Here is a 10,754-nt window from a genome sequence, read left to right as displayed (position 1 = left end):
GGGTGGAAATTGGGTCCCATTCAAGCAGCACAAACCAGATGGATGCAGCCCAAGCCGATAGTTCAGCCTGGTAAACCAAGGTTGGGTGTTCAGCCCCCAGTTAGGGCACATCTAAGAATCAACCAATGACTATAAAAAAGCGAAGCAACAAATTGATGTTCCTCTCGCTCTCTCTTTCTCTTTCTCTAAAAAAAAAAAAAAAACAACAAAAAACAAAAAAAACAATAAATGAAAGAATTTTAAAAATAAATGTTAGTTTTTGAATTTCACAAAAAAACTAGTGGAGGTATTTCGCTAAATAGACACAGTACGAAAACATGCTACAGAAGGAATTTCGGATTTCGACAATAAACTTGAAGCTTTTTTTTTTTTTTCCAGGAATGCAGTCAAAGAACACAGAAAACTCTACACTATTTATGAAACCAGGTGAGTCCCTGATATCTTCAATTTATCACTAATAATACAAGTATTAATAGCCATTGTAATATTAGCTTATGACTTATCTTTATGTATTTTGTGTTTGAGACATCTACTAATCATTGTAAAGCATACCTAGAAACTAAATAATAATAACAAATAGCATAATTTGTTACTTAATTTCTTATGCAATTTTGCTATAATTTCAAATCAAATTTTTATTTAATTCTGATAGGGCATCTGATTCCAAAACTAAGTGCATCCCAGTTTAAAATAGAGTGTTTTCACACTGGAAGAAACTTCAAACTTCAAATCATCATTTCACATATTTCAAAAGTTTGCCCAGAAAGATTGGGTTTGCCCAGGATCACACAGCTATTTAGCTGCAGAGTTGGGGGAAGGGAGGGAGTAGCTATATGTGTATATCTGACTCACTTTCATCATCATGCTTTTAGATTACCTTTTTAATACTGCTTTTTTCCTTGGGGGAACAAATCCCTATCTAATAATTTTGTATATATAAAAGTATGTTCTCTCACGCTGGTCAGTTTGGCTCAGCGGTTAGAGCGTCAGCCTGCGGTCCAGAGAGACCAGGGTTCGGTTCCCACTAAGGGCACGTACCTCGGTTGCAGTTTGTCACTGGCCCTGGTTGGGTTGTGCGGGTGGCAGCCACTCGATGTGTCCCTTTCACGTCGATGTTTCTCTCTCTCTCTCTCTTCCTCTCTCTCCCTCCCACTCTATCTGAACAAAAAAAAAGGAAAAATGTCCTCAGGTGAGGATAAATAAATAAATAAATAAAAGTATGTTCTCCAGCTGATGTTTTTATGGAAAAAAACAAAAAACAAAAACAAAACAGGTTCCAACAACAAAATTTTGCAGCAAATCTTTTGAAACACAGATTTAATGGAAACAAATTATCTGATAAATTATTGTTTATCTTTAAAAATTCAGCTACGAACTAACTTCACAGTGCAAACTTCTCTAGATACCAATCACCTCCAACCTTGAAACTAAGCCAGCAGCCCAGACACAGTTCATCCTGTGTACTTGTTAATGTTTAAAGCTTTTCTGTGTGATGGACTAATAATTCTCTCCTTCTCCATATCCATATTCTAAGAACTGTCATTTGAACTACAGTAGTTATTCAATATTTTTGGTAGACATAATGATTTATTGTTAAACATCATTTTAGTGCATTATTTACTGTGTACATACAATTGTTTTTTCTTTTTTTGGTACGTGCTCCTAGCGGGAAACCAAACCCGGGACTCTCAGGTCTGCAGGCCGATGCTCCAACCGCTGAGCCAAACTGGCCAGGGCTACAATTTTATTTACTCATCCAAATAATTTTGTTAGGACAAAGTTTCAAAAGCAGAATCGTATGATAAAAGAATATGCACTTTAAAAATGTTTTAATTTATATATGTCTGTACAGAAATTTGCATACATCTTAAATAAAGAGCACGAGTATTGCCCTGGCCGGTTTGGCTCAGCAATTAGAGTGACGGCCTGTGGACCAGAGAGACCCGGGTTTGGTTCCCGCTCAGGACGTGTACCTCGGTTGCAGTTTGTCCCCGGCCCTGGTTGGTCGTGAGGGTGGCAGCCACTCGATGTGTCCCTTTTACATTAATGTTTCTCTCTTTCTCTCTTCCTCTCTCTCCCTCCCACTCTATCTGAACAAAAAATGGAAAAAATGTCCTCAGGTGAGGATAAAAAAAAAAAAAAAAAGTATTTACAAGGAAACTATCAATGAGATTGGGAAATAGAACATTAGCGGTGCCCCAGAAGCTCACTTCATCCTGCCGCAGTCTCTCCCTTCTCCTGGCCACCAAAGGTACCACAGGCTGTGACTTACAGCATCGCCTGTCTCAGGTTTTGTTCCCTAGGACCAAGTTCCTTCCCAGGATGAGGACGCTTCTTGCCAGTGATTTATTGAAGAAATGCTATATTGGGAAACTTGTGAGATTTTTTTAACAAGTAGGATATGAGTGATGAAGAAAATACACACGGTGATTTTTTTAGACCTCTCGGCTCAACTTGATCCCATGAGCACCCTGTAATATCAATTACAGAGCAAAGACCATGGCACCTAGAAGCCTCGTGGATACTCGCTTGCCTTAAAAGACTTTAGCAAAAACCTGTCCCTTGGGGAAGGCATCTCCAGATCAGGTAACAATGTTCTTAAGAAAAAGTACAGGCTGAGTGATTAGCAGTCAACCCTGCCTCTGGAAAACAGAAAAGGAAGTTTAGTCCTAACAGCTACACTGCACCACAAAGATCCATTTTCCTCTTGCATAAATGTCACACTGTCTGCTCCCAGTTTTTAAAGGATCCTGATTGGTCACAATTTGGGGGACGCTGACCAGAAGAGGTTTCCTGCACAGACCACAGTCCACCTGCTGTGGTTCTGTACAGGCCATGACTTCTATGCATCACCTGCACACCCCACCTCCCATTCTGGGCCTCACCTCTCCTGGGCCAGTTGGCTTGCCTGGTGGGATGACCAAGACCCTCATCACTGAGTCCCTGATTTTCATGACCCTTTCGGGCCATTTTTATGCCCATGCCAATTGACAGTTGAAACTTGGCATGTGAATGTCAAGAAATACTCCAAATTGAAAAGCTGATAGCTTTCCCTCTAAGATCAGGAACAAGACAAGGATGCCCACGCTCACCACTTTCATTCACACAGTATTAAATGTCTAGCCAGAACAATTAGGCAAGGGGAAAAAGGCATCTCGAAGGGGAAGAAAGGAATAAAACAGTCACTATTTGCAGATGGCATGACATTATATAGAGAAAACCCTAAAGACCCCACAAAGAAACTATTAGAACTAATTAATAAACAATTTCAATGAAGTTGCAAGATATAAAATCAATTTATGAAAATCTGTTGTGTTTCTAAACACTAATAATGAGCTATCAGAAAGAGAAATTCATAAAACAATCCCATTTTCTTTTCTTTTTTAATTAATTAATTTTTTAAAATCCTCACCTGAGGATTTTTTTTGTCCCCATTTATCTTCAGATAGAGTGGAAAGGAGGAAGGGAGGGAGAGAGAGAGGGAGGGAAGGAGGGAGGGAAAGAGAAAGAGAGAGAGAGAGAGAGAATAGAAGCATCAATGTGAGAGAGACACATCGACTGGTTGCCTCCTATACGACCCCGACCAGGGTCGAAGACCAAACTGCAACTGAGCTACATGACCTTGGCTGGAATCAAACCCACGACTCTTTGGTCCAAGGGCAGACACTCTAACTGCTAAGCTAAACCAGCCAAGGTGCCCTGGCCCATTTGGCTCAGCAGTTGGAGTGTCAGCCTGCAGACCAGAGAGTCTCTGGGTTCGGTTCCACTAAGGGCTGGTACCTCAGTTGCAGTTTGTCCTCAGCTCCAGTGGTGGGGTCATGTGGGTGGTAGCCAGTTGATGTGTGTCTCACATTAATGTTTCTCTCTCTCTTCCTCCTGTTCTATCTGAAGATAAAAGGGAAAAAAAATGTCCTCTGGTGAGGATAAAAATAAATAAACTGGCCAAGGCAACAATTCCATTTTCAATTCCAGCAAAAGTAATAATATACCTAGGAATAAACGTAACCAATGAGGTAAAAGACCTCTACACTGAAAAATATAGGACATTATAGGACATTAATGAAAGAAATTGAAGAAGACATAAAGAAATGGAAAGATAGCCCTGGCTGGTTTGGTTAGAGTGTTGCCCTGTGATCCAGAGAGACCCGGGTTCGGTTCCCGCTAAGGGCACGTACCTCGGTTGCAGTTTGTCCCCGGCCTTGGCTGGGTCATGCGGGAGGCAGTCACTCAATCTGTCTCTTTCATGTTGATGTTTCTCTCTCTCTCTGTGTCTCTCTCTGTGTCTCTCTCTCTCTCTCTCTCTCTCCTTCCCACTCTATCTGAATAAAAAATGGAAAAATGTCCTTGGGTGAGGATTAAAAAAAAAAAAAAGAATTAGAAAAGAAAAAAAAAAAAGGAAAGATATTCCATGCTGATGGATTAAAAGAATTAATATCATAAAATTTTTCATACTAACCAAAGCAATCTACAGATTCAATAAAATACTTACCAAAACTACAATGACATTACATTTTTTCGCAAAAATAGAACAAATAACCCTAAAGTTTATATGGAACCACAAAAGACCGTGAAGAGCCAAAGAAATCTTGAGAAAGAAGAGCAACGTTAAAGGAACCATAGCAAACTATACTACAAGGCTATCGTAATCAAAGCTGCACAGTGTTGGTGGGAAAAGACATATAGATTGCTGGAACAGAATAGAGAGCCCAGAACTAAACTCATGCATTTGTGGTCAAGTATTTACAACAAAGAAGCCAAGAATATACAATGGGTTAAAGACAGTCTCTTCAGTAAATGGTGCTGGGGAAACTGGACTACTATCTTACACCAAACACAAAAATTAACTCAAAATAGATTAAGAATTTGAACATAAGACTTGAAACTATATAACTCTTAAAAGAAAACATGGGCAGCATCAAACAAAAATGATTCTGCCCAGAAAAGGAAACCATCAACAAAATAAAAAGACACCCAACCTACTGAATGGGGGAAAAAATAAATAAAATTGCAAGTCAAATAGGTTTAACATTCAAATCAACAAGGGTTAATATCCATAATATGTAAAGAACCCACATGACTCAATAGCAAAACAAAATCTGATTAAAAAATGGCCAGAAGATCTGAATACATTTTCCCAAAGAAGATGTACAAATGTACATGTACATGGAAAGGTGGTCAACATCACTAATCATCAGGGAAATGCAAATCAAACCCTCACACCTATTAGGAATATTATTATTAAAAAGACAAGAAGTAACAAGTGTTGGAAAGGACGTGGACAAAAGGGAACCCTCGTGCAGTGTTGATAGGCATGTAAAGTTGGTGCAGCCGCAATGGAAAACAGTATGGAGTTGCCACAAAAAAGTAAACATAGAGCTACATGGACCCAGCACTTCTACTTGTGGGTATTAGTTAAATAAATCAAAGGAACTAACTCAAAAAGAAATCTGCACCCTATGGACTTATTTTTGGTTTTAGGAAACTAAACCTAGCAAGAGAAGGGAAAGATGGGATGCTTGGGACTCAGTGCTCATGACACCCACCAAGGTGCTGTCCACATGCTATGGTGCTGAGACAGAGCAGGATGAGGGGCTGCATGTAGGTGCAAGCTGGGCATCGACCACTTGGAGCCTTCTAACCCCATATTTTTTTTTCTTTTTGTTAGTTCTCACCCGAGGACATTTTCCCATTGATTGTATAGATAGAGTAGAAGGGAGGAAGGGAGAGAGAAATAGTGATGTGAGAGAGATACATTGATTGGTTGCTGCCCACACGAACCTGCAACCTAGGTACATGCCCTTGACTGGGAATTGAACTCGCAACCTTTTGGTCCTCAGGCCAACACTCTAACCACTGAGCCAAACCGGTAAGAGCTAGCTCCACATATCTTGATTACACTGACCAGTGTTTCTCTTTGATTTTTGCCTCCCTATTTTAAAAAGACTGCATTTTCAGTGACAATTTTTTTTTAATCTTCACCAGAGGATATGTTTTTATTGATTTTTAGAGAGAGAGAGGAAGGAAGAGGGAGAGAGAAACATCGATCAGTTGCCTCCCATATGTACCCCCACCAGGATCGAACCTGCAACCTGGGTATGTGCCCTCACCAGGAATGGAGCAGGAATTGAACCTGCCACCTTTCAGATGATGCTCCAACCCACTAAGCCACACAAGCAAAATTTAAGTGCTACTGCTTTGATAGGGTGTGTAATACCGATGAAAACAAGAGGACAAGGGAGTAGAAGTGTGAGAGATGAGGAGACAGGAGCTACTACTGCTTAGAGGCAATAAAATGAGAATCATCATCCACGGACTCCACCTTCATTCATCAAAGGTCTACACACAGATGGCAAGTCTGCAGTTTCAGACTGTACGGATGTGGGTACCAAGCAGGTTCTGTGGCATGTTGGACCTCAATGACAACTGAGAAGCCTGAGGTGGGAGATGACAGGCAGCATGGACAGGTGGTGCCGGATGTGGGCTTGCTCCCAGGTAACGCCGGGTGGATAATAATAACATTTGTAATGTGGTTTTGTAAGTTTTATTCTCATTGTTAACTTTGTATAGCTGTGATCCCCAGCAGAGCATTTCCCTAAAGGAGGCAAGTACTAGGAGGGGAAATAAACAGAAACATGGACGTGGATGGGAAGGTGTGATAATACCGACCTCATTTTCCTGATAATTCCATTGTGTCCAGGACACAGAATACAAAGTAGTTGTAAATAGACTTTTCCAGAAAATAATCAGAGAGCTGCATTTCTTTCTTACTATCTTCATATCAACCGTTTAGGTTCTGTGGTCACATTTTCTGTTCCAAAAATAAAATTGTTGATTTTTAAAAAGGCAATGATATTTAAAATTAATGCGCAGCAACATCCCAGCTGGAGAATAACGGTCTAAATTTAGACATTTTACCTATATAAAATCTGCACAGTAGAAAAGAAAACCTTAAGCTTTATAAGAAAAGAAGTCAATACAGAGAAGTAGTTATCTATTATTAACCATTCATTGAGGCCTGGAACGGCCTAAAGTGAACCTGATTTGTGGGTGGTGTTTGGTTGACCACACGCAGGATGGTGTAACCATTTCCCTCACCGGGATACTTTTTTGAGAATCACTCACTAAAGACAAATGGAACTCACAGCCGTGGGAGAGAAGACACCCTTAGGTACACAGGTTAGGGTGGACTGTGGTCTGTCTGTTGGCCCAAGTGTCAACGGTCTTCTAATGAGAACCAAAGGATGGGGGTCGGTCCCAGAGAAAAAGAGGTTCCTTGCTTTGTTTAAGCACCACGGACAGCTCTAGGCTGAGGCGGAAAAGGCAGCCCAGGGACTCCACGTCTGATTCGGACCCCAGCTTGCTGACAACAGTGCGCATAATCAGGCCCTCGTTACCACTCACATACATGCATATAGGTGGGCACGGGTTGGGGGCAGTGGTCACATGAAATGTTCAGGGTGAGGGCGAGAGGAACAGTTGAAGGAACCTATTTTTTAAAATGGTCTCCTAGTGCATAAATAATTAATTGGGCCTCCATGCTAGGGGCTGGATGATGGGTCGGGCGGGAAAGCCCGTGGGTGGGGGCAGGGGCGGGGATCCCCGCTTAGGCGCTGAATTCTCCGCGACTGTGGGGGAGAGCGGATCCCACCCAGGTTAGGTCGGAGGAGCAGCGCCATGTGCTCCGGGATTCCGGCTCTCCTGCTCCTTGTCTGGCTCTGCTGGACCCTGGGGACCCGCGGTGCTGAGCCCCGCAGGTGAGGCAGGGGCTTCCCCAGGGCTCCGGACCGGTTCCGGCGCCGCAGCGCGCACTCCCGTGGGCAGAGGCGCCGCGGGCTGTCTGCGCCGCAGCTGGACAGGGTCGTCGCGAGCGGGTCGGGCCCAGGGAGGGGGTAGGGGAAGCAGATCGCGTTTCCCTCGCCGCCGCTGCCCACGTCGCGGTCGCTGCGGGTCTCCTCCCTCGCCCGGTCGCCGGGAGCCCAGAGGAGCTGGCTTCGCCGCCGACTCCCCGCCCTGCCCCGCGCCGCGCAGCCGCGGCTCCTCCCGCCGTTTCGGCCGGGCTCCAGGTTCCGCTCCGCAGCCCCTGGGGCGGGAGGGAGCGCCGAGGGCCTGGGCCACGCGCCGCGGCTACCGGAGCGCGGGGAGGGCCGGTGCGCGGGGCAGCGGCGCCGCCTCGGGTTCGCCCGGCCTCCTCCCCCGCCCCTCGCGCCCGCGCCCGCGCTCCTCCCTCCCTTCCCCTCCCCTCCCCTCCCCTCCCCCTCCGCCTCCTCCGCTCGGGGCCTGCGCGGCGGCGGCGGCGGCAGCAGCAGGAGCAGCCCCGGCTGCGGGTCGCGACGGCGGCGGGGCGCCCCCTCCCCCGTGCCGGGGCGCGGCGGAGGGATGTGGGGCTTTGCGGGAGGAAGGCTTTTCGGCTTCTTCTCCGCCCCGGTGCTGGTGGCGGTGGTGTGCTGCGCCCAGAGGTGGGCTCGGCGGGTTGCTGGGAAGCGGGCCGGGCGGCAGGCAGGGTGCGGGAGTGCGCGCGGAGCGTGGCGGGCGAGCCGCCGCTGACCCAGCTCTCCGGCTCCTTGCCTCCTTCCAGCGTGAACGATCCCGGCAACATGTCCTTTGTGAAGGAGACGGTGGACAAGCTGTTGAAAGGCTACGACATTCGCCTGAGACCCGACTTCGGGGGTAAGTGGGGTGTGCGCGCGGCCGCTGCGGGCAGCGCGAACCCCGGCGCCGGCGGTCTGGGTGGAGGAGGGAGGCGGGGTCCGCTTCCGCCGAGCTGCGGCGAGGGGATTGGGGGGCACTTCTCCTGCGCCCCCTCCTCGGAAAAGCCCCGCATCCTCAGAGCCACCCGCACCGCATGCCCGAGCCTGGCTGATCACCGTGTCGTGCGCTTCCCGCAGGTCCCCCGGTCTGCGTGGGGATGAACATCGACATCGCCAGCATAGACATGGTGTCCGAAGTCAACATGGTGAGTGCCCGCCCTCCCAGGGCTGTCCCCGAGACCCTGTTCCCCTGTCTGGGCCCAGGGCGTCCACAGTCCTGGGCCAGAGGCCTTCTGTGCGGGGCCTGAGCTTCCCGGCCGCAGAGGGAGCGGCGCCCCGGGGCGCCGGCCTCCAGCTCCCGAGGCTCCTTCCACCCGCCCGGTGCGCACGCGGGGGGCGTCGTGGGCGTCGCGGCCGTGCCGGGGGCGCAGCTTCCTGCGGGTGGAAGGGTCCTGGGTGGCCCGGCGCTGGGCCGCCCCGCCGCTCGGTGCTGCCGGCTCCTGTCCCCAGGCTGCCTCCTTAGCAACAGGCGCTGGGGAACCGGAGACAGGGGAGCTGCGGGGGTGGCTCGGGTTCTAGGTGGCAGGTCTTTCAGGTCCTTTGTTGTCTTTTGCAAAGAGATGCTGACACTGGAGAGGACGAGGGCCTGTGGTCTGTGTGTGCCCGGTGCCTCAGTTTCCCGGGTCGGTGCCTTTCGGAGGGCAGCCTTGTGGGCGGTGAAAGCCGGAAGTCCTGGCGGAGGTGTGGACGGGACCGACCGCTGGGAGAACCAGCGCGGGTCTCCCGAGCCTGTCACTTAGGGCTGTTAATGCCCCTGGGGCGCAGTATGCTGACCTGGGGTCCCCAGACGCGAAGGTGTCAAGGCTTTAGCTCAGAACAGGGAATAAGTATGGAGAAAAGTGACCCCTTTCATGGATTCATTGAACTGAAATGTCATGCGATTTGGAAAGAGCTTTAATTTTCTGTTGAGTGGACACTTTAGAAATGGTAAGAATGAGCATTTGGAAACAATTTTTTTTGGAAGAAATCAGGGGGCAGCTTTTCATTCGAACATATATTGAGACATAGTTTCAGATAGACTGGATAGGTTTCTGGTTTGGTGTACATTGGTTACGTGGGCGAACTGGTTTTAAATGCAAGTTCCCAGGTTCGCCCCGGAGGTAGTTCTGACCCAGCTGCATTTAAAACTAATGCTTCAGATTATTTTGAAACAGGTATTTTTGTGGACAGTATTTCAAGGAACATTGACAAATACACTAAAACAATGACTTAAAGTGTTTAGCAATATATGTTTTACAATATATACTGCTGTGGGTTTTGTAGGAAGAAGTCTTTGACCACGCCGAACTATTATTTTTGTCAATTTTTCACTCTAAAGCTAAATATTTTAAAATTATGTGTGACTTAAAAAAATGTGTACCTTTCATTCACTTAGGACATTTATATAAAAGGCATTATAATGATAAAGATGTTAGAAAGAAACCCAGAAGGAATATGACTTTACATACATTACATTAAAAATTAACATTATGGGTAGTTTACTTTTTTGTAATTTTGTAAAAATAATTCTGTCCTAAAGGTATATTTTAAGTTCTAAAACAAACAAACAAGTTATATAGTTAGGATCTACTCTGTAATCTGTGACTTTCTTAATTGGGGACTTCACATTCTCTAGACTAGAAGACAGTTTTTTATGGAAGTTAATTGAATAGTGGATTATTGTGTCAAAATTACTATACTGAATATCAAATGAAAGAAAATATATTGATGTGGTGCTTTAAGAACTCTATACAATATTGTGTTGTTCCAGACCATTGAACGTTTTCTTTGACTTAATTTTTAAACTTAGTTACATAATTGTTCTGGCATCGTGTGGATACCTGGTACCTTGGAAAAGTTCACTGATAGTTGCCTAATACATGGATTATGAATTGAGGTGTCTCAGTTTTCTCTGGACCCAATACTAGAAAGGCAAATTGAAGATACAAGCCATTCATTCCAGTGCAT

At 46.1% G+C, this 10,754-nt stretch overlaps 1 protein-coding gene across 2 annotated transcripts in view; it reads left to right on the top strand.

The window, feature by feature from the left end:
* Nucleotides 1–383: 383 nt before the first annotated feature.
* GABRB3 (gamma-aminobutyric acid type A receptor subunit beta3) overlaps nt 384–10,754 on the top strand; it is a 51,744-nt gene continuing 41,373 nt past the window's right edge. Inside the window, exons 1-3 of one of the 2 annotated variants that reach the window (XM_036278034.1) lie at nt 384–426; nt 8,576–8,667; nt 8,886–8,953. In XM_036278034.1, coding sequence (XP_036133927.1) covers nt 8,595–8,667; nt 8,886–8,953 — 141 coding nt within the window. In that variant the 5' untranslated portion in view covers nt 384–426; nt 8,576–8,594. Of the gene's footprint in view, nt 427–8,302; nt 8,457–8,575; nt 8,668–8,885; nt 8,954–10,754 lie in introns of those variants that run through there. The other variant, XM_036278032.1, reaches the window with a different exon arrangement.

The sequence above is a fragment of the Molossus molossus genome, unplaced genomic scaffold (assembly GCF_014108415.1).
Source record: "Molossus molossus isolate mMolMol1 unplaced genomic scaffold, mMolMol1.p scaffold_m16_p_24, whole genome shotgun sequence".
NCBI classification, from domain to species: Eukaryota; Metazoa; Chordata; class Mammalia; order Chiroptera; family Molossidae; genus Molossus; species Molossus molossus.
This window is presented reverse-complemented; position numbering and strand designations above follow the sequence as displayed.